At 37.7% G+C, this 24,767-nt stretch overlaps 1 protein-coding gene across 4 annotated transcripts in view; it reads right to left on the reverse strand.

Annotated features, from left to right (window-relative positions):
• Positions 1 to 723: 723 nt before the first annotated feature.
• The window catches only part of INPP4B (inositol polyphosphate-4-phosphatase type II B), a 276,822-nt gene continuing 252,778 nt past the window's right edge, over positions 724 to 24,767 (reverse strand). For 3 of the 4 annotated variants that reach the window (XM_042870794.1, XM_042870795.1, XM_042870796.1), the window contains exon 25: positions 5,660 to 7,022. In XM_042870794.1, the coding sequence (XP_042726728.1) occupies positions 6,848 to 7,022 (175 nt within the window). In that variant the 3' untranslated portion in view covers positions 5,660 to 6,847. Of the gene's footprint in view, positions 5,600 to 5,659; positions 7,023 to 24,767 lie in introns of those variants that run through there. The other variant, XM_042870797.1, reaches the window with a different exon arrangement.

Raw genomic sequence — 24,767 nt, forward strand, 5'->3', positions numbered from 1 at the left:
CCAACAGCTGTTTTATAACTTACTACCACAATAACCATTAGTTCCTGGTGCTTTTTAAAGGTTACCAAGAATCTTGCAGGTAATTAGCATCTCAAGGAATTTATCACTATAAAACAACTAAATACACAGGCATAAATGCAGAAAGTAAATGATGTTACAAGCTTCTAACCATAGGATAAAGAAGGTGAGACATGCTTTAGTATATTCCCAAAAGAAAATCTCTAGCGCATTTCAGCAAGAACTTACCTATTATGGAGCAGTCAGATCACACAGTTAATCTGGATCCCAACAAAGTATCCAGCTTTCCAAAGGTCTGGAATTATCTTCACCATCCCAAAAGAGCAGCCAAATCACCTTTGTAATGGTCTTCATTATGAAAAATGTTGATTCCACCTGAGCTACATTGAGTAATAGTCTACAAGTGAGTAGTTACGTGAAAGGGGTTACTTTGGGAGTGTGTGAATGTTCTGTTTGGTTTTAATCCACTGGGTTCTGAGATGAAAATTGCAGTAACACTAGGAATAATGGTAATAATCAATTTATGGCCATTTCAGGCTTTTTGGTGCTGTACTGCAGCTTTCTTTAAGTGTGTGCGCCTAACAGTGACAAGACTTCTCCAACTATTTTAGGAGGGAACCCACTCTCAGCATCATGCACAGCTTGCTCTCTGGGCAACTACACTGTCATGAAAATGAAAAATGAGTAACAAAAAAGTCAGAAACATAAAAAATAAATATCACATTTATTTAAATAAAAATATACACACAGTGTACAATGAGCATGGCTTACAGACAGCAATGAAACAAAAATGCTAAATCCTGACATATAAAAAGATTTGAATTGCTTAGTTGTGCTTTATTTCTCTGAACACACGCACACACACACAGTCTGGATGGAAGTCCTGTTAATTTGTTATACTGAGCCCCATGTGCACGAGAATGTGAGACATGAACATTACAAGGAATTGCTACACCAAAAGAAGACAAGTATCAAACTAACTTGAGATGTTAGAAAATTTGAAGCCGGACCCTTCATAAACAAAACAGAATTGTTAAAAACTTTTAAAGCCCTCTGCAAAACAGATGGAAAAAATACAGAAAACTGCAGTTAGAAAACCAAGTTAAAGCAGCACTGCCCCAAATCTCATCACTCCAAACCCCAGGTTCTGAGCACTCAACTATTACACTCAGATTTCTATTGTAAAACTTGTTCCCTGTTAGCAAACGAACCCCATGCTTTCTACTTCTGCTGTTTGGAATATGGACGCATTGGTTCACAAATTTCTTCTTTTTTGTTTTTAATTCTGAATTATTAAATTGCTACTTATTCATTTTTTTTGACAAAATCGTACTTTTTCATCTTGAATCGTGAGTACTATGCTGAAATTTATTGTTGTGGCACATTACTTACTCAGATGAGGCTAAGAGAAAGAAGCACTTGAGTGCTGCAGAGCCTAAACTGAACGCTCTAGCAACACAACAGTTCGTGGGTTGCATACCTAAGGAAAAACCTCAACGTTCTAGAGACTGAAGTCTGGTTTTGGTTTGCTTGTTTTTAAACGCAGCTCTGTGAGTTTTCGCTTTTTAACATCCAATTTACAAGCTAAGGCTGTGTTTTAAAAAGCTGTAAATTTTGTTAAAGCATTTTGAATGCAAATGTATCCTTTTCACCTGCAAATGAGTGAAAGGTAAGAAGCAAATCCATGTCTCACAGCATTGCCTGTACAAAACGTTTCCTTTTCACAGTAACAAAGCATAAATATGAAGATATCATTGTTTTGAGTTTATAACACAGCCAACTCACACAATATTTGTTTTAAGTCTGTTAATTGCTTACAAACATTAATTCACTCAAGTAATTTTGCTGCACACTTTTTAATGCAATTTATATATTATACCTGTTGCTGTCAAACACATTTGCTGCTCTTCATAAACTGGCCATAGCATTTCTTGGAACTTGTGATAAAAGTAGGAATAAGCTTACTTTATGGAAGTCAAAATAGGCATAATATGCAGTGGGCTTCAAATTAATATAATTCCACTTTGTACTTAAATTCTTAGCTATTATTTAAAATACCATAGCACATTAGTTCACCTACAATCAGTGAATTTTAATCCAGATTGATTGTTTCACACCAAGTATTAATTTCCCTATTTTACTTTGAGAAAAATGTCAAAATTTGAACAGTACAAAAACAAACGTTTGTTAGTTTTTAGCATCATTAAGGCTCTTTCCCAGGTAATAGTTAGCCTCATTCAGCTGTCCTCCTGTATATTTTGTTCCTCTTAACACATATATTTTCCAGTATTCCACTAAAATGCACAAGTACATATCAGCAAAATCAGGTAACAATTAAAAATTTGTTTCCTAATTGCTCCATAATAGCCAAAGTATAAACTGTAACAAAAACATATTAAAAACTCCCCAAAAGAAGACTTCAGAAGCAAAAAGATCTGCCTGCATAATAATGTCAAGTCTGTACATGTTTTGTATTAATTCTAACAGTATTATAATCATCCAAGAGAAAAAAACTGTTTTAACTTTAAGTCAAGCAGACATGGAACACTTCTCATATATATGCTGCTAAATGAGCATGTTTCCCTGAACTCTGTGCAAACGATGTAGCTTTCTAATGAAAATTTATTTGCTGAATTCTACTCCTGTGTAATTCAGTAATATACAAAGATTCATGCAAGATGGACCTCAGGAGATGATTCAACTCCTCTGCTGGGCATTCAAAAGACTTAAAATGTCTTCTGAACAGAGCGAATATACTGCAATTAAACTGTCAGCCTGGAGCAAAAAGATCTTTGTTTCTTTATAAAAGACAAACCAGAAAAACACAAGTTGTGAATCCGTGATTAATTGACAACCCTGTTTTGATGAGACTGGCTCTGACTGAATAAAATGCTGCAGACCCATGGCAGGCAATGACAAAAGAAAGAAATAGTTGAACCTACTTCAGCACAGAAGCAATAAAGCTCTTCCAAGACACTTGGAATTGTGACGGTTTTAAAATAGTCTTAATGACCTACAAAAAGACTAAGTTCCAATGAAAACACTGGTGTGAAAAAGCTCAGCCTTATTCAAAACAAAACCCAACCTGCTCTTCTGTAATAGCCCAAGCCCAATCAAGTTTGTTGGGTGTACCTGTTACAATAAAAAGAACTGCAATGTGTCAGGTTGTCAGGCTTTTTTTTCCCCCAAAAGCGCAGCTTCAATGATGAAAACATTTTAAGTATAAAGGTAACATTATAGTCAAAATAATTTGGAACCCCAGCAAGATTAAATGCTGAGGTAAGACCTTGAAAGACCATTTTCTTAATAAAAAAGAAATCTATAGTTTTTCATATTTTGAATTAGACAGAACTCCCACAGGGCTGAGAAGAACTAAGAAACAAAAAGTACCCAAAAGTGAGTACTGTCATTGCCTACAATTTTACAGGCAGTTTCAGAATCACTTTAGGAAGGCCAGCATTTCTACTGTGTATCACTAGGATTATTTCCTATCACCTAAAGAAATTACCACTATTTCTCAGCTGCATAGCTATTGCTTCTGTAAGTTAGCAATAAACAAGCAGAAACGAAGTGAGGTGTAGAGTAGCAGTCAGAACAACAGAACAGAACAGTACTTTCCTAGGAAGATTTATGCTCCACAAACCTGCAAATAAAATTTTGTGCAGACCAGCTGTGTAATATTTAAATGCACACAACTTTACCTGCACATCCACTGAACAGTGCCCACTGGTACATGACAGGAAAAGGCATAGCACTGTATTATCACCTGCCTACGATGCACTGCTAGCTCTTCTGGTATCTACTGTTGATGCAATACATTCTAAAAGAGCAAAGAAGTCATTTGTGAAACAGTATTCTAATGGAGACTTTATATGAATAAAAAACAACTGCACCAAAGTTCTTTCTGAACAAACTACTTCACTCTGAAAAAATGTTCCAATTAGGAAAATGTTGTGTAGGTAAATTCTTGGCTTCGCTGAAGTCAGTGCATTGGAAAGAAGATCCCTTCCTGACATATTTCTACATGTTCCAAAGCCTCACCTTGCTAATGTACAAGAGGGGTTTAATTGTATTCACAACAGATAATTTCTACGTAACCTACCAAATAGAGCTCGCACAATAAACTGCTTAAGCATGAAATTTTTACTAGTACAGTTACAGAATTATACCCAGTAACAGGTCTTAATAGATGAAAAGAAAACAAATTGTAATTCACTATGCATCAAGATTTCTTGGACTTCTATAGAAGCAAGCAAACATTTAACACTTTATCCATAGCAACTTCAATTTCCTACAGATTCTCATATTCCCGTTGCAGTTTAATTTGGGTAGAACTCTAATAAATGCATCACACAAAGGTTAGTAAACAGTGGACACTTTTTTTTTTGTTAACTGTGTTTCTCTCTGGGGGAGGGCAGAAGGAGGCAATGAGTAGAGAAAATCAGAAAACACAAATGTTCTTTGCAGGACACATTTCAAGACTAACATAAGCTGGCAGAAACACCACCATTCACTTCAAAAAAGCTCATCGCTGCTCTTTGTCCTAGAACTGCTGGAAATATCCTAGAAATAAGCATTACAAATTTCATATAAACCAGCTGCCACATTTTCATAGCCTAACAATACATTAATGCCTGCATATACAAGTCATTTTACCTATCGCTAAGGAAAATTTAGTTTTAAGGGTTTGCTGTGAACAGGAACATGACAGATTAGATATAAGTTACTTTACTTGAAGAATTAATCCCTCTGATTTCAGTGTGATTCATGTGCAAGATTAAGTGAAGTAAGTGGTATTTGGCTTAGATACAGAAAGCCAAGAAAGATACATCCAAAGGAACTGCAGCAAACCAGAACGCAATTACTGAAATTACAGGCGGTAATTACTAAAAATATATTGTGAAGTTACCATGATTCTATAAAAAAGACAAACATAATGACCAAAACTCTATTTAGCCTAAATATTAAGAGTTGCATCTTTCATGAAAAATTCCATGCAGGATTTAATTATTACTGATCATGACCTCAGTGCTTTGCCCGTACCAGAAAACACCATTTCAAGAAGGAAGAGATCCTTTCATTCATACCTCCAGGCTGCTGTTCAGAGTCTGAATGCTCCCCTCCAGACTGATAACATCAGTTTCTATTGCAAATGACATTTCCCTTTTTAATCTTCGATCAAGCCTTCCCAAGACCTAATTCCAACTGGTTGATGAGTCATGCTAAGCTTCAAGTTCACCAAGATAAGTTGTATGTATTTGGTTTTGAGCCTATCCAAATCACCAATATTTTATTTCATGATGACTAACTGTTGTCACTTTTAAAATGTTAAACCTCACAAAATAACACCTCAACTGGTTACACATTCCAAATTATTAAGTCATAAACAGCAATTTTTATATTCACTAATTAGCATGGTATATGTTCCTGATTACATTTTTGTTTAACTTAGGTGTCAGTTTTTCCATATGTCCCTTCTGGAGGTCTGTAGTACTTTGGGAAAGCCATCAGCTGTATCATGTTGAATGCATACTTTCTGCATTTGACATTCTTCAGTACATTCTCTATGCGGCATCCTTCTCTAGTGAAAGGGGGGAAAAAGTACAACTTCATGAAACACAAAATAAATAAATATGCTTTATTTGTTCATTGCAGAGTTTCAGCAGCAGTTGAAGTAAAAATAACAAAGATTCAACTCTACATTTTTTGTTTTCCACAAGTGATGATACATCTTACAAAATTAAATCTAAGGCCAGGCCCAGTACAGTTATTGCCCTCAGAAACAGGTGATAAGATTTTTTTCCCCCTAATATATTTGCCCTTGAGGTTTAAAGTTTAGTTAAAAAAAATACAAAATAAAAAAATTAAATAATGATACATTTCATTTTAATTCCAGAAATATATTTCCCTTTTAAATGTTATACTTTTTTTTTTTTCAGATTGATTAGTATATATGTGAGATTACAAGTCGCCATAAAAATGCGTATTCTAGGAATAAGGCATTTTATTAAGTCTGGCCCTACAGATTTCTGATGGAAAGTTTCATCTCTGCATCATTTCCCCTACGTTCAGCTTTGCAATGAAAAAAAGAGAGAATGGCTTTTCAAACAGCCCAATCCAACTCTCTGCTTTATAAAGGAAGGATGTTTGTTCACATACAGTACAAAAGTCACAAGTGCCAAAGTGGTGCATCAAGACATAAACCAGACTTGTTAGAAAAGAATATAAAAGAGTCTTCAAAGCAAATGCAACTAAAGCAACAATAACAATCATGTTAATCTAACTACAAAACAGAACTTACTATATCCCACTTAGTTACTCGACAGAAAAAGGTTAGTTGTAGCAAAGAAAGAATCATTTCTTGAACAAATAAGATCCGATCAGCTAATAATAACAATGAAAATAAAGCAGTAATACAATGAAAGCAAGTCTTACAAACCACCGCCCTGTAAAATTTGGCTGGGGGGTCAGTCTGTATTGTGCAAATCCATTTTTAATTTTGTCAGACGAGTTACTCTGGAAAAAGGGGTTCAAGCATTCAGGATTCCACATCTTTAGTATACACAGTGACAGCATTGTAAGTGGGCTTTCTTTGAGCTAATTACAGTGGGAAAGCTTTACCACGAACAGAAAGAGCAAATCAATTCACTCAATGCATAGTATGCTTCTTAGAGTTCAGAAAAATTAATGAAAACACTGTACATTTCAGACATTTGTATCTTGAAGATGGTTCCTTAAGGTCTGAAATTGTAGAAATATTACAGCATGATTTATTTTTTCTAAAGTAGTTTGTCGTTGTTTGTAGAAAAGAAAGGAACACAAGTGCAGTTTATTGATATTTGGCTAATAGCAAAGCAAGACTTAAAATAAGCCACACAACCAGCAAGTGTGAGCTGACAAGCAGCAAGGCGACAGGATAGAAGTGTCGAGAAGTTGGCTTGTTATCAGTTAGACAGCCTGTTTCGGGATCATCCGAGTCATTCAGTGCTCCCTGGGTTTGTCTGCTGTTAAATAGGGGAAGTTAGGAACAAATAGAACAGCATTTAAACAGCAAAGAAAGCCAACAGGTAGGCATTTTGACAACAAAGCTAAACTGCATAGCCATTCTGATGAAACTCATTTATGCCAAGCGCTTGCATAGACTTAGTACCTTCCGCAGCTGACAAGGGAAGCATGATGACTACATGGCTAGCATCTGTGTAGGTCTCCTAAGTGCCTTAGGGGAGTGTTCGCAAGTTAACATTACATAACTTACGAGACAAACTATACAAACACACACACTGAACAGAAATGAAATAACGAAATAAAAAAAAAAAAACAAAAAAACAGTTAAGTAAGCAAAGAAAAAAAGATCACAAATGTCACAACGTGGCATTGACAAAATAATGTCTCCATGGTTTTCGCAGGTTTTCCAGTCCTGCTTTACTAGTGACTAAGAAATACATAGGCAAAAATAGCAAGGCCACATGCTCCTTTTTGAAAGGATTACAACTATTCAAAAATAATTTCAGTTGATAATAAATCAACTTATTAAGGAATTCATCAGTGCTGGTGCCTCAGCTTTGAAGTCAGCAGCATTCAATTTTGATTTAAAGGCTCACACCTGCATTACTCTCAGAAATTTACCTAGTATCTTGTTCAGTGGGATCAGTGAGAAACTGAAGTGCTTACAGTGAAGTTCCAAGCAATTGCTGGAGGTTGCACAGCTGCTTTCTTATCAGAGCAGCAGGGATACTTTCAAGTTATTCCCAGTCTTTTCTACTGTAGCCTAGCTAGCTTCTATACAAGTAGAATCATACGCATTTCAACATTTCACTTCTTCAGTCCTTCTGAACTCATCTTTATTTGACTGTGCTCAGGATTTCTGCTCATGAACTTCCTTTGGGCAGTAAGAATCAAGAGATTTCTATTTTTCTATTTACTATGAATATTCCAGCATGAAATGATAACTTTTTTTTTTTTTTTTTTTTCCTCTCCTTTGTGGACTTCAGAGTACATCAGATTGTAACATAGTCCTTTATCAGAAGCACAAGTCCCAAGTATGCTGTTTGTCAAGAGACATAACACTAGCAAGTCATCGAGAGACTACGGGCCAGTAAAGGTAGTATCACACAATCTCATGAAAACGAGAAGTAAAACAGTAGCAGCCTTTCTGACGTGTGTTTAAAAGCCACGTCAAGTATGTAGAGCTAGGGTAGCAAAAGAGGTGCAAGAACTGCACCTAGAGGTGGGATCCTAGGTAATGTTCTACCGAAACCATTCCTTCCATATTTTTGCTTTCAGAGAAGCCTGTGAGTATAAGCTATTCATTTATTTCTCAGCTTTGAATTTTCAATCCGTATATTACACCACTAAATAAGACAACCCATACTATTTTAAATTGTGGAAAAAAAATATAAAAATTAAACCTCCTAATGTTTGAATAGTATTTAGGCAATTACTGGTGCCGGCATGTCTGGTGCTTTTAACTGCTATGTTTTCAAGTGTTTCATCAATGGAACTTGGATAGAATTCACACAGTATTTTAGAGGAACAAAGTTATGTTTTGCTGACTTCCTCAGTACTGTGGCTTACATTGAAATAAATGATTGTGTTCGGTATCAGACCACTCTAGTTAACACTTTTTTCCTAGGGTTCACCCCTCAGAACTTCCTTCCCCTTCTGCTCACAATGATAATGTTACCATTTGTGATCAGCCATTACAGCTCAGTTTCTCCTCACTAATTTCTTGCTTCATCATGTATTTCTACGTACTTCTGAAAACATGGTTTTGCTATTTTTCCTTTTTTCTTTCTTAATCTCTACAGTAATTCTCCAAGTTGGCCTCCTGAGCCTTTTACACTCTTACTCCTCCCTCTTGCAACTCCTTGAGGTGAACCTTCTGGTTTAAGTTTTAGCTCAGCGCATAGCCTCATCAATTCCTCCTCAGTTTCATATCCTCAGTACTTTTGGACTATTCTTTTGGATGCCTCCTGTCACAAACTTCGTGCTTACAGCAGAGCTGATGCAGAGCCTCAACTCCCTTTTCTCTATCTGGGCAGCAGCACAGCTCAGTGTTCAGCAAGTTTACAATCCACTGAATTTGCCACTGGTTAAGTACTTCTTTCTGGAGAGTAATAGTTTTGCCTGCTGAAAGTTAATTATAAGCAGGTTGAGCTAGATGCTTGCAGGGTGCCCCTATGGGGATGCAACCCTCCTGCTTCTGCAGTGTCCTGCTCTGTTTTACTCCATATCTCATTGACAGTGAGACAATCTTTCATCTATGCTTCTAAATCTCCCATCAGCATCAGTGAGATTTATGCAGTTATAATGGAAGTACAGACAAAAGCCATTTGTTCCTTTTTTTTTTTTTTAAAAAAAAAGTAGATATGCTGAAAAGAATGATCAGTGTCTTTCAACACAATAAGTCCTTACCCCCAGGAAAACCACTGAGAACAGCTGATGCACAGGGACTTCTGTCCTACAAATTAGTCACATCATTCTATGCATGATTTGACAAGACATCCTCAAAATTGAGCAAGGGGATTCAACTCCATTATTACCTACCTAAGAACAAGGCTGAGAGGAATACCTAAACATGTTTTTAGTTTAAGAATATTTCAACACAAACAGGTGGTTTGCTAAGCACTGCTAATACTTCTCAATGCACTGCAGCAACATCTAACAAACCTTGAAGCGTTCTCCATGGTGACTGAAATACCTCAAGTGCAGGAGCCAAGTTAATGAGGGTATACTCTTTCTGGTGATGAGCGCCAGTAGAACAAGGGGCAATGAGCCTTGTTTCCGAAACTGGAACACAGGAAGTTCTGTACTAATGGAAGGAAGCACTTCACTCGTATGGGAGAGACTGCGATGGAGCACTGGAACAGGCTTGCCGTGATAGGTCGTGGACTCTCCTTCTCTGGAGATATTCAAGACCTGCCTGGACACCTACCCGTGCAAACTTCTGGAGGGAACCTGCTTTAGCAGGCGTGGTGATCTCAACAGGACCCTTCCAACCCCTGCAATTCAGTGATTCTATGAAGAGAAACAAAGAGGGAACCTCCACTGGGCTGCCTGTAGAGTGACAGCACCGCTTCCCCTGGCCAACCAAAGCTTGTAAAAGATGCACCATTTGATGCCATGCCAGCTAGATTCCTCTGGCTTCTGACTGACACACCACAATCATAACAGTGTTACGTCCGACTACTGTGTTGTGAAGGTACAGCCAACAGCCTTACGTGGTCCCTTCATCACAAAACATATTTTATGAGCTCTGAAGTTACGCAGAAGGGAAAGGAAGGCGGCTTTAAAAATATTAAGTCTGTATTGCACGCACACACACCTCATTTTAAGACAACTAGTGAAAGCTTCTAAATCCATAACATCTGGAGTCATGAACACCTCTCTAACTTAGAGTGCAATTTTTATTCATTTACTTTCAAAATTGTTTATTTGAGTCTTGCAGCAAAGCACAAATAACACTGTGACAGCCGAGGGTGCTCTAAGTTTAATGATGATATAACCATTTCAATCTGCTTTCTTTCTCAGTTGTTGTTTCATCATCTTAAACTCCTATTGGGATAATACTGCATGCCTGTCAAATGATACAGAGCAAAACAGCAGTATTTTCTATTGCCTTTTAATTCAGATGATAAATTGAAGCTGCAAGCAATTTGAGACAACGAAAATTGTGTGAGGAAAAAAAGAAGCCTCTGTGGAGTCCTTTTAAAGTCAAGCACGTTTACGAGGGCACACTCCAGTTCTTCGTTACCAGTAAAAATGCTCGGCCATCCCTGCACAGTGTTTTGGATGAGACGTTTTAGTACTTTTCAGCTTTGCTTCACCTGGTAGAACTTATCCAGCTCCAACTGCTAATAATACTAGAAATGCTATATTTTCCTAAAGCTGTGTTCAGGTGCAATAGCTATGCAGCTTTCTATCAACACAAGGATTCCCACATGTGCTAGGAATGACTTCAATCTGAATTCATGCCTTACAGCACAAATACTTTGGGGAATTTGCCTTCTTTTTTTTTCCTCTCTCCTTACTGAAGCAAGCAGTTTCTCAGCCTTCTGGGCTCTTCTTGTCAAACGCCAGAGCTGACTTAGAAAAACAGCAAAAGTGAGATGCTTCTTTTCAATCCCTTCCAATAAAAGCAGCAAAGACATTTCTTCAAATGGAACCGACTGCTAACAGTCCTCAATCTTATAAAGTTTTGCTAACTTACCTCCTCTTCTTAAGACTTTCACAACTCCTAACTTAAAAAGAGCTTCTCTAAGGAGTTTTCAAACCTCTCTCAAGATTCTTAAACAGAACAGTGTCTGCTTGCTTTTTAATTTTTTTTTTTAATTTATTTTTAAAATGGTTGTTGGAGTAAAAACTACATAATTTCTGCATGATTTATGTTACTATGGTTCACTGAATGCTCCAGTTGTATTAAGAAAAAGATCAGTGGTTTCCATGTACAGCACTGTAATTCTAGGAAGGTAGCCTTAGCTTTCTCAAAGGGGGAAGATGGGATCCTCATGAGCATCTCTTGGCCACAGTCAAGATACTGCACTGTAACATCTGAAATAATAAAATGGGATAGGAAACAAATAGATTTGAGCCCTCTCAAATAGGATTGCTGTATCAGCATAACTCACTTAAAACGGGTAAAGGAACATTGGGCAAAAACTCTTCATGTTGAGAGACACAGTTGGTATAAACCTCCAACAATCTGTCCAAGAACAAAAGATGTGTCTGCATCATTTTAAATGGAATATGTAGGAAGGGAACCACCAGAAATGTTTTCTGCATCAACAATCTTCTCAATAACTATTTTTCTTGTCATTAACTTAAATCATCCTCAAGTCTAGATGGTATTCAATAAAGTAAATAATGCTAGAAATCAATTTTTTGCCACTTAGGTGATCCTACAGTCGCTACTCAGATTGAAAACAACTGGCAATACTGGAACAGAATAACAGTGTCATACCTAAGTGAATTCCATCAGCAATTTTGAGAGAGCTGTTACTAAGCATATTGCAGCAATATAAAATATCTCCTACTGTGTGCATCACTTCACCACACTAAACCTTCCTCATCTTGTTCTACCACTGATAAAAGCACAGAACACAGTAAGTCAGTTGTAAGGGACATACAAAGATCATCTAGTCCAACTGTGCGACCACTGCAGGGCCAAACAAAAGTGAAAGCATATTGCTTGGGGGCATTGTCCAACTGCTTCTTGACTGCTGACAGGCATGGGGCGTCAGCCACCTCTTTAGAAAGTCCATTCCAGTACTTGACCTCCTTCACAGTAAAGAAATTTTTCTTAACATGCAGTGTGAATCTCCCCTGGCACAGCTTTTGTGTCATTCTGCACTGCAACTTCTTTCCCAAGTCTTATCTCTTTTGCCAAGATCCTCTATTTCCCTACTGCATTCATCCTTCCCTTGTTTAGCATGTTTTATTATATTCTAATAATTATATAGTTCACATATTAAATATATTTGTTTTACAATTTCATTATCTCATGTGCTCTCCTTCCCCTTTTCACTTCTTAAATAATACGAGGCTTGTTCACTGAATTTCAAGAGGCATCAGAATCATTCTGTAGTCATAATAACACGATACTTAGATCTCTAAAAATACAGTTAATCCATGGCAATTTGTTTGCTTTGCATTCAGACCTCTAGACCTATGGTTACTCAGCCTTTACAGAGAAAAAGATTCAATTTTGAGGTACCTGTCAGAACCAGTAGACTACTGGAAGTTTGCTGTGGTCACAGATTTCAAACAATGTTGTGGACATGATGATTCGGCAAGAAGTAACAGGTTTATCAGAACACTGTCTTGCAGTACTTAATAAGAGGCTAGGAGATGCTCAATTTCCATGCACACAACCACATCCTGCAAAACCCTGTTGTATGCAATCATACTGATGAGGATGGATGCTTTGGAAGGATGCTAGAAGTCATAATGTTCTCATTAAGTCCAACTACCCACAGATGTCTACATTTCCCACTAGGTTTTATCAGCATAGAATGGTTTCAAACTTTGCAGCTCAAGTGAAAGGGAGGTGCACCCCACACCTGCAGCCAGTAGAACCCACTCTTGTTTTCAAATATAGAAACATCCTCTCACCAAGCTGCTGTGCAACATCTTTCCTGAAGTGACAGTGGGGAGACTTACAGACTGTAGCAGATAATCACAATTATCTGTCATCATCTCTAAATTAAGACAAGTTAATTGTGATAGAAAATGTGGAAAAACACCATGCATTAAAATAAAGTAAGTGCTCATCCACTCTTTGCTATGTGCATCAAGGTACCATTCATTTGTTCACACGACTACAGTTTAATATCAAAACCAGTTTTCCAGGTAGGTATTTTGTCATTTAAGAAACCTAGAGAGAAACACTTGAAACCCACCCTCAGCTGTTCCATGTCACTGAAGTTCAACAGCAAGACCAAGTTCCCTTTCAATTGCCTGTGTTCCCTTCACCACCAAAAGAGATCACTGACTGCTGCCACTGTCATGAGGAAACGGCCCTTTGGTTGTGCCAACCTCAGAACTACCTAGGAAAAGGCTGGTCTCTGCTGCCCAGAATTGCGCCAAGAAACATTTAACAACCTTACTGTATAAAGTAACTAAGGTTATATAAACATTCCCCAGTAGTTTGTAATTTGCAGGTATGGACAGAGGCTACAAGTCCTGCACAGCCTTGCTGGTGTCTTGGGAGAGATTAGTTTCAGAACTGAAAGAGTTAACTCACAGCAGAGCTTCTTTACTTGTCAAGACAGTTGGGTGGTTTTTGAAACATAGTTTTCACCCATTATTATACTTCAAGTAGAGGATTTGCTGTTTGATCCTACTATTTACCAATACTGATGTGCAGTATTACACATCAATTCTACGAAGGTTTCTCTTTTTATCCCCTCCCAAAATATGATTCTGATAATCTTCTCACCCTCTTCTATAAAGTACTAGGATTACTTACGAGCAAAATTCGCAAGATAAAATTCCAAAGTCTTTCCTGAGAAATTTCTCTCACAAAGTTTGAAATTTAATCCAGTATTCAAACAGTAATAAACCAAATGTGATCTAGACCCAAATGCAGGCACAAAGCAAACAAAGAGAAACAAAAAGCCAACCCAAACCAATCACAACCAACCCGCAAATCGAATCTCAGGTTTCATAGCGATCTGAGAATGTGGGAAGTGATGATGATGACGACATTCTTAAAACAAGTTCTGAATATTCAGATGTTTCCCTTCCCAAAAGTTACAGCACTGGTATTATTGGCTATTGAATCACAATTCTTTCCAATATGCTTATGTCACAGTAAAAGAATTCTACAAAGGATGTAATTACACATTCAATTCAAAGAACACTGTGACACAAACCTGTGATCAACCGTGTCTCATAAATGACTAATAGGGTCTTAAATACTTCTTGTTGATAATGAAAAATCTTCATGAATCATCTCTAATCTTTCGGCAAAGATTTTCTAGTTTTGTTTCCCTGTGGTGAAGAAAAGTGGCAAACCTAATTTAAGAGGCAGAAGAGGCATGCTGGACAACTGAACAGCCACTCTTGATCAAGAATGGCACTAAAATCAGGCACTAATTTATAAATGCTCAAAGCTATGTTGCATTTGGAACACAGATCACTTCAACTGAGGAAAGTCTTGAACATCAACAGCTGTAAATTTGAATGTTCTTTGTGTTTTGTATGTGCAAATTCAGATTGATATACAAACAAAGGCGAATGTCACTGCTTTTGATTAGTAACACCAACTCATACCATCTTTCATGGGACGAAGCAATGTGTAAGCTGTAAGGTAAATCACAGGAAAGATCTGACAAGTGCTTTTCCCTCTCAAGCTAGCAGCAGATGCTTTCTACCAACATACTCAAAGTGATGTTTTTTTTTTTTTTTTTAAAAAAAAAACACAATAATGTTTAAGAGCTGAACTGTTTTATTGCAGCCCTTCACAGTACCACACAAGCCACCAGGCTGTATTCATGCACAGAGAGTCTGTGCACATGCAGGTTGGTGAAGTGTCAAAGTGCACCTAAGCCTTATTTCAGAAGGTGCACAAATGCTGGTACAGCAGCGCTACATGCAGCAAAGAAAATCCTACTTAGGCTGTCAACTATAAACCAGCTACACCAAAATACAAAGGCCGGGATGCAGACTAGTAATTTGGAGATGCCACCCCAACCACCCTACAAAATAAGCCACCTGTTCTTTTCTTGAGCAGGCTGATTTTAAGAGTTTAATAAAACACAAGCAACACGCTATCAGAATGCTAAGTGCAAAGCTTTTTTGGTCTACTTGTTTCAGAACAAACAATAGGGCTGGACTGAAATCCTCATGAAGTAATAACTGAGAAGTGTTTGTTATTCTTTCCAATAATAGGTAGTCTGTGAAGACCTTAAAACCAAAACAAAAACAAAAGAAGCAAGCGTTTCTCTTTCCAATAAACAAGGAAAAGATTGAATTTGAAATCTTTTAAATCATCTATTTGTATATACTTTAGAAGTCTTTTCTCTTGGTTTGTTGGCACCAGTCACACCTTGAAAGAAAAATTTCATGGTGAGTACTGCTGCAGGTTTCTCAGTAAGTTTCTAACACACTCATTCAGCTTAATTCATTCTCATATTAAAAGATAGCATTAGCACAGAACATTATTTTCAAAGCAAAAACGGCACTGTACCGCTGGGGAGAATGACACACAGTTTTGCTTCAATACTTTCCAGGAAAAATAAACTTTAAAAAATTTCTGATAACAACAGTAAAAAGAAGCAGTGTTTACTGCTTGTTCTCTTAAGCTTCTGCTAGCAGCAGGCAGTAAAGAAATCAATTATCAGACAAGGGCAAATGCCTTCCCCTTTGCAATAATGCTGCCTTTCTTCACTGTTACAATGAAATCAAGCACACGGTTCAGCTCAGTGCAGCCACAGTGATTCACAGTTTGCCAAAGATCAAAGATGCAGCTCTTGAGGTATGCTCTCCAACTGCATTCAGGAGTTCCTGAACAAAAGTTAAGAATGACTCTGGAAGTATCACATAATTTTGAGATAAGTTGCTGACAGTTTGGAAAAAAAAACAGAAAAATAAACAAAAAAGTCATTTTACATCTTGATCTGCATTAAACTATCAAATATATTTAATTCTTTTTTCTTCTGTACCATACATTGTATTCTCCCAAACACACAACCAGATTTGTAGCAAGCCTAAACTCCCAGCAGTTGTCACTGCAATACCTTAGGAACTGCAACTTGTTAAATGATGCAGAAATCTGGCAGTTCCTGCAACTGTGGAGTCTCCAATAGAAATCAGTGAAGAATTAATGTTCCCCAGCACGTTTGCAGCAAGCTGCATGTGAAAGAGTGCAAAGCAGTAGAGCAGTGAGACATTCCTGCTAATTTTGGTGATTCTCATCACTCACAAATAAACAAGATACGTACTATTTTAAAAATACATTTCATTTGGGAAGAGTGATTTTATTAAGAAAACTCTAAACCACATAAAATTAGATCCAAAATTTTGTAGAGAACTTGTTTACCTATCATGTAAGACCATTTTATTACAATGAAGCATCAAGCCAGCAGTACTATTCGAGCATTTCCTTCCTTCTTCCCCAGGAAGGAAAAAGTAAGCCAGTGACAAGGTATAAATCTTCCCTCCCTGAGATGGTACATAGTTATCTCTAGCCTCCAGTGCATTTTTTTTTCACTGTTGTGTAAGCTGGTTATTCTGTAGGCTGGAAAGAAAACAGTTTAAGAAACATTTCAGTGAGACATCATCTCACGATGCTCCCACTTTAGATAAACACTGCACCAATTTTCCAGATAAACTCTGTCATTTGAAATACCTTGAGTTCCTGAAGCCCAACACCGCATGAGATTGTGCTGGAGACAATTTCAGCATCTCCTATTTTGTACTCTGTTTATGTGAATGCAGTTCCCAACCTACTCAGGTGTGAGAGACATTAAATCATGTACTGCCTGTGTTTCTGGCTGTGGTTTTCAGGTATTTGCCCTGAATAACTGTGAGCCACAGGTGAAGCGGATGAACAGAAACCTGCACTGCAGACAAAGAGCAAGTGGGTTGCTAACTAGAAACACTTCATTTTCCTAAATGCACATTACAGGGGCAGGCCTTAAGGAATTCTGCTTCCCTTTTAATGAATAATATATACTAATGCTCTGCAGAACTCTTGGAACATGACCCGCATGAGCCTTTCTGGAAACACCATGTCCTTCCTGAGCTCTGAGGGCTGTGGTAGCTCTCACAAGCCTCTCAGGTGCCTGCGGATGGTCACAGAACCAAGGAAAAAGCAGCTCTGCCCCAGTCTGAGCAGCTCGGTGCTCTCCTAGTCTTAGGATTGCACCAATGTTTGCCACACAGCACTTATAGGCTTCTGCTGACTGACCAAACTCCCTCTATAGCATGCATCCATTATGCTGGTGACAACATAAGAGACCAAGACTTACAAACTGCTTAAATCATCTTCTGTCATGAACACAAATATATATTGACAGATTCACCAGGGTCTTTAAAAATATATAGTTTTGCTCTCGATTAACCTTTACCAAAAGCTGATCAGCTTCCTATCATCTTACCAGAACACAACTGACACACATAAAATGTGCTGGAATCATGCTCATTTTACTAGTATTTCATTCCATGTTAGTTAAAACTAAATTCTGCAATGTGCTATTTATGTGCTGCTACTGATGGCTTAAATACAGTCAATAAAACACAAAAATTAAACAATAGAAATAATTTTGAGAAATTATTGCTGACTAGCTACAGGCATCACTCATTATCATGAATACACACAGGAGGAGGGTTGGCTTTTGCACTGTTTATGTACCATTAGATTAATGACATCCTTCTTACTCTGTTACAACATGGTTAAAGCACGCAATTAGCAAAAATGCTCAATCCTGTTTTTTATGCTTTGCATGAATGTTTAAGGGCAGGAGAAAGATGATAAAAAGAAAGCTAAAAGCATGTGAGTGCAGGCCAGCATTTGCACATGTCCGAAGTCCATTTATCAATGCAGAGTATTCTGCTGCATAAAATAATAAATCACTTTTTCCCGAGCATGGTTATTAGAAATGAAATACATACAGAACACTGTAAAAAACTTTAAACATGATAATCTATGCTAAGATGAAATTATTCTTATCTAATGGAAATTTCAGTGGAAAAAACGACAGCTTTCAATTGGTTCTATTATGTTCTCTTGAATTCAGGATAATTAACAATTGAAGAAGTAACAGACAAGCCAAAGGCAAGGGAAGAGTAAGCTACCAAACATTTGTTTCCCTAAAGAGGAGATACTCCATTTGCAAAGTTTTCTCCCCCCATTTCCTTCCAATGATTAGCTGCGTATTTTTTCTAAGAAATAGTAGCTATTGAAAAAAATGCTTTTAAAAGTAAACACATCAAATCACCTTAGTAGAAAATTAGAACATCACTCACTGAGACACTGAACAATGTTCTGAAAAAAAGTTCGACAGATTTATCTACTTAAAATATGTATTTGCAGAATTCATAGCGTTTCACAAATGATTTAAGCTACAGTAACTTTGTGTCTGTGAGAGCTGTCAAATTTTTAAGTTAGCTCCCAACATACACGAGGAGCATTTCAGGATAACAGTTTTTTAAATTCATTGCTACTGCTGTCTATATAAACAAGGGAACTTATAAAGAAGAAAAAGATTAAAGGAGAATAAGAAAAAAAAAAAAAAAGGGAACCTTTACCCCCAAAATAGCAAAGCATGAAATAGGTGTTTTATCATAGGAAATATGTAGACAAACAAAGGAAGCAGCCTGAATAGTGCAATGAGTGCTAGTTAAACAGCAATTAAAAAAGAAAGAAGGGCACCACTGAAGTAACTTCCCTGCTTTCCTTGATCCCACATTAAAAGTGTTGGTGCCCCGTGCTAGATTTATATTTAAAACACCATGGGTAGAGTGCTAATGCCAGAAAAATTTCTCCCACATTTTTTGGCCCTACTCACTCTGTTTTACTTTCAGTTGCTCTGAAGTGTAACTACACCCTACACTGAACCAAATCCTTTAAAAGGCAGCATATCGTGTACTCCCTGACCTGCAATATCAAGTACTTGGGTGCCAGACTTAACAGCCCAAGCTTGCCATATATGTATAGAGCATCACCAGGATCAGGCAAAGTCCACAGGTGAGGTAGTTACCCATCCTCCAAGGTGCGTACTTAAATTCTTAACGTGGATATTCATATAATAGTACCTGTCATTTTACAGCAGAAACAGCTGGATTGCGTTCTCAGAAATCAAAGAGCTTTGTAGAAGATGTATCCAATGGCTAATTGCCCACTTAGCCACTCCTCACCTTGACAGAGCTTTTCTATCTCCAGTCCGTACACAGGGCTACCATTACAAAACTCACAAAATGAATGAAACCTCGGATTTCCTTTCCGGCACCACAAATTATGTTCAACATGATGCCTAACAGCATAGGCTTTCAAGCTCACTTGACTACAGACTATTTCGGATGGAGAGTCTAGACTCTTTTCCATAGTGTGTTGGAAAAAAGATTTAGGAACAAGCAATTAACTGTTTTGGGCTATGTCACAACGCGGTACAGATCATTAAGCTCTGCAACAAGACTATTTCTCTTTTAGCATTTGAAGCCAATGAAATACGGATAAAAAGTTTAAAATTTCTATCTTTGCTTTAAAAGATCATTTGACTTTTCCTCTCCATTGCAATGCATAATTCATTGAATAAATTTTATAATAAAAAATTACTAAAACTACTGCTCTATTCAAGGATTACAATTCAGATGGGGTTCATTTAGTTCCATTAGTTTTAACATCTGTGTTTCAATTTGCTGATTACTTCAAAAGTAGCTACTGAGGTAATACACTGCATCATTTACAAAGGAAATTGGATGCTTCATGCATATTTTGTAGTGCAATAGGAACAAAGTGGTAGCATTTGGATAAAGAAGCCCACTGTAATACCAGGTTTTGATACTGTCTGGGAAAAGATCTTTGACTTCTTATGAGCCAGCGGGGACTCCTTATTCCATCTGGCTAGGTATTGCCACACAGCTCAAGTCCAAATTTGGGAAGGGTTTGTACCACATCTATGAGAAGTTATATGCATGGCAAAAGGATGCTTTTCTGTTTAACTAATTGCCACAAACCACTTGTGGAGAACAAACTTGCCCAGGAAGACTGATCACAGCATTGTAAATATGTGCATATCCCTCTGTTCCTGTGGTATGGTCTGCATTGCTGCTTGGAGAGGGGACAGGATAGCCCAGAAGAAACCTTGCCCTGAGGGCCTACTTTTAGCCAATATTTGTTGGTGGTGTTCCTTTGACTTTGCTAGAGCTACGTCAGTTTATTTTGCGGAAAGCTGCATGTCAATAAGCACATGACGTGTGGCACGGGCTGGTATTTGACAAAAGGCACTCATGATCAAATGCAAACAATTTAAAAGGGGACAGTGGCAGTTATCACCACAGCATCCACTGGGCTGCACAGCTGGGACTGTGCAACACCTGTGTAATCTTTGTTTTCCAGATGCTTTTAATTGGTTTTATAATTCTCTGCTTCAGAGTGTTGCTCTCTGCCTAACTCATAATTTCCTAGAATTACTACATTAGTCACAATGCTTTTATTCTTCTGGTGTGGTTTTTGTTTGTTTGTTTGTTTGTTTTAATCTAGATAGATCTCACTCAAAACTATTCACATAGCTGAATTCCAAATGTTTTTGCTATGTTAACTATAACAAGAAGTTAAAGCAGAAAATTTCAGTTTTCAAACTGCTTAAGAGACAGAGTCATAGAGCAGCCCTGTGCCTCGGAAATACCTTTACAGTGAGCACAGTATAAGCATGCAGGAGAGAATCAAAACTTCAACTTCATTATCACCTAATTTCAAGTTTTACCTTCGAATTAAGCTTAAATCGAGACTGAAATGAATTTTGTTATCCCAATTGTGCTGCACAGACAATGATTCTTTCTGACAGCAGAAAGAATGATTGCCTTTGGGACTGAAAACAGAATTCCAGGTACAACTGTCATAAAGCTATTTCAAAAAATATCAGCTTAGACTACAAATATCATTACAGACTGCTGTGCTGCGTGTTTGCTCTGCACCCTCTTACCAACACATACCTGCTGTCTGAAAGTGAGAAAAACTTCTGACTTTACTATATGTAAGCTTCATTATCTTCTTGGTGTTTCAGCGCCAAGAACAATAGCTACATCACATCACAGTATGAAGAGACTCAATTTTCCCAGCACTTCTACTTCAGCCAAACCTTCATCTATAAACAAGCATTTGCATCTGAAGATGGTAAAGTTGTGGAGCCACACAACACGAAGTCTGTTAACTAAGTTTTAATTGCCTGACAAGGCATGCAAAACAATCAGAAAGCACACGGACTGAAAAAATAGTTCTCAAAAAATTGTTTCTTGGATGTACTAGTATTTGAAAAGTTTCTAAGTCGTGTCTGAAATACATTAAGTTACATAATAATGCAGCAAATTGTAATAAAATCTAATGTACTGCTTTCTAGATTTTCTTTGAATGACTGTGGGTATGTGTTACATTTAGTACCATACAGACTGCCATATGAAGCAAAAGTCTGTCACATGCAGCGCTAACTTAAGCACCACGAAAAGGTGATTTCAATCCTCTTCAACCAAAAAAACATACCCATTTTTAATCTACCTTGCCACACTAGCATTAGCTAAGTGAGTCAGCAGTTGAGAATATATTACAAACTGGAAAGAATAAGGCATTAGAAAGTGTCACACATCCTTCAGGAAACAAACCTCCATTACATCTTTTTGGTTTTAAACTCCTCAACTAGACTGAAGAAATCTTAGAGATATCCATCAACACAAACAAGTAGCAACACAGAAGCAGGACAAAGCATATTCTCAGTGCATTCTGATTAAAAGAAAAGGTGAAACAGCAAGCATGGAACATGTCAAAGACTTTAAAAACCTCCCAAATAAGTTTTAAAAAATATTATAACCATTTTAATCAAAACAGACTCCTCTAGAATTCCAGAATCAGTTTATGGATTGCTTAGACTGAATTGTTATGGTAGGTCTCCATTTTTAAATGCACTGTGATGCTATTTTGATCATTTCAAAGCAGCCAAAGACGCTTTTGACATAGTGTCAGTTTATCTATTTGTGTTCAATGTAGCTGTCATTTTATTACAGGAAGTAAACTTGGAAAACAGATCATGTCATTCTTGATTAACTGAAGCGCATTACAAGGGCAACAACAAACAAAAAAACCCAACCCTAAATCAACCCAGCCTGAAAGCTGATTTTCATTTCCTGTTTGACATGCATTATGATAAAAACTGCACAACCACCTCTCATGGCTATTGGGACATTCCCATCTTATATCTGTCAGAAGAAGAGAAGATGGCATGCTGCAAGTCACTCAATAAACCTTTCTGTTGCTGACTACTTTGTATTCTGCACATGTTCCACTGCCAACAGTTACAAATGAGTTACAAATGCGTTTAAATAAAAATCAGCAACTTGAAACAGTCATTTTTGCAAATCACGTGTGAAGTAAAATATGGTTTGGACAGGAATGACATATACTGGACCTACCACATTATTCGAAACATAAACTGGTCATCAGATGATCTTAGGACAAGATCTTTCTTGTAGACATGCGACCAGATTGCTTCTTAATCCATTCTTTTTAAAGAATCTAAACAAGTTTCTTCACATCCGACTGCTGACTGGAGAGGGCTTGCGGCAGATCAGAAAACGTATTTAAAAACAAAACAAGGTGTAGGTCACCATTTTGCTCCTGGTAATATTTAACTGCTGCCTTTTTAGACCCTATTGCTACAGAAGCAAAGGTCACATGTTGGAGCTTGGTGCAGGGGGAAGGATTGCAGCTGCCTTAGGGCATGTTGACTGAGGTCAGCTTAAGTCAGAGAAGGGATAAGAAGCCTCAAAGCTTATTACATTCTTACCATTGTTAGGAACAGGCAGGTCTCACCAGTGTCTCACAGCCAAGTTGCAGAGACACTGTCAAGCAGGTAGGCTGTAGCATGAGTTTGAAGCTGCTTGTGAATCTGAAACCCTTAGGATAAATGAGAGGAGAAGAAAGAGGAGATTCCTTATAAACGTGGAAAAGCTGCAGTTGGGCCCAAGTGCCTGTTCAACAAGGAAGTCTATAAACCATGAAAAAATACAAAAAAAACACCCACTAACACTCCTAACAAGAGATAGAAATTGGATCCTGTACTCCTTCACTGCACTAACTGTATCATACAGCAAGCTTGATTTAGTCCTGCCTTTATTGGTATCTATATTAAAAATAGAGATGTTGGTAATAATTCCCAAGTTACCAAAGTACTCTCACAGACGCCATTTTCTGCAACAAATAAAAGAGACTACAAATAACTGATTCAAGAAAGAGTAGTGATACTCCTCAAATCACAATATTATGAAATCTTTCACAGAAGGACAAAGGAAGCTTTGGAGTACCACAGACAGGTGGATCTACTTCCTGCCTCATTAACCGTAATCTAATGAGTGTGTTGGGTCCAACCCCCTAAATAGTTCGCCCCTTGTTTCAGGGAGCACCCTCTGACCTCCCCCAGTCTTCCTATTCCGACAGATTACAGTTGACATCTTATCTATAAAGAATGCAAGTTCTCCTATTTGTCCCCCAAGTTTATCTCTGAATGATCCAGAACACAAAATAGCAATACAATGCTGCTAGCTCTGGTATTTGATCCTGCTTCGGCCAAGTAGTGAGAACATGATGGAAATATGAAATCTCTAGGTAAATATAGTGCAAATGGGAACTATCTTCTTTGGTCATTGCAGTGCAGTTACTGGGACAATTGCTGCAAGCGAACACTGAGAGACTTGCTGCTGCTAGGTCCTCCAGCACTCCTGTGACAGCAGCTTGTTCACAAAAGGGCACTCAGCAATTCATAGCTGGTACAGAAAGTAACAAGAAATCACCACTAAAATGCACTCCCAAACTGATTATGGCTCAAGTTAAAGGAGTTAATGAATGAATGAATAAATAAATCACGTACAGGTGGGAGTGCTGGAGAAAAAGAAGCAGGAGTACAGCAAAGACCAAAGGAAAAAAAAAAGTGGGAAGCTTATGGAAGACAGCTGGAACAGAGATGCGGTACGAGGCAGATGATTATCTGAGTGAGGAATACTCCTAGAAAACTGAAGTCAGAAAAGGCATTAAGGGAATCTAAAACGAGAGTAAAAATATACAGAAATACATTTGTCAATTACTTTCTACATAAGCCAGATAGATCTGCACCCCGACACTGCATCACATTTCTCCCACAGAAGAACAGTTTTCTCTTACGAAGCATCCTTTCTCTAACAGCAGTTTGTCACTGCTCTTTCCTGCATCTCCTCCAGCTTCTCCACAATCTGCACTGGCTAGTGCTGCAGGAAGTTACCAGCTTCCCCTGTTCATATTATATATTATTTTGAGAAGAATGTAGTTTCAGAGATGAATAAATTCTTGAAGAGATTGAATTCATGATAATTTTAACCAGCTATTTTATGCTATTACTACCCGCTTATTCTCCTAATTTCCTGCTCCTTTCTTATCTGAATTTTAGGCTTGGCAGTGCTACTTTTCCTGAGAGCTTTAGCTGCACTTGGCCAAAGCCAGGGTAATTCAGCTGCAGCTCATGGAGATTAAACGGGTAATAAATATGCATGCAAGACTTCCCCTATGA

The sequence above is a fragment of the Lagopus leucura genome, unplaced genomic scaffold, assembly GCF_019238085.1.
Source record: "Lagopus leucura isolate 7727_CA_CO unplaced genomic scaffold, USGS_WTPT01 Super-Scaffold_100004, whole genome shotgun sequence".
Taxonomy (NCBI): Eukaryota; Metazoa; Chordata; class Aves; order Galliformes; family Phasianidae; genus Lagopus; species Lagopus leucura.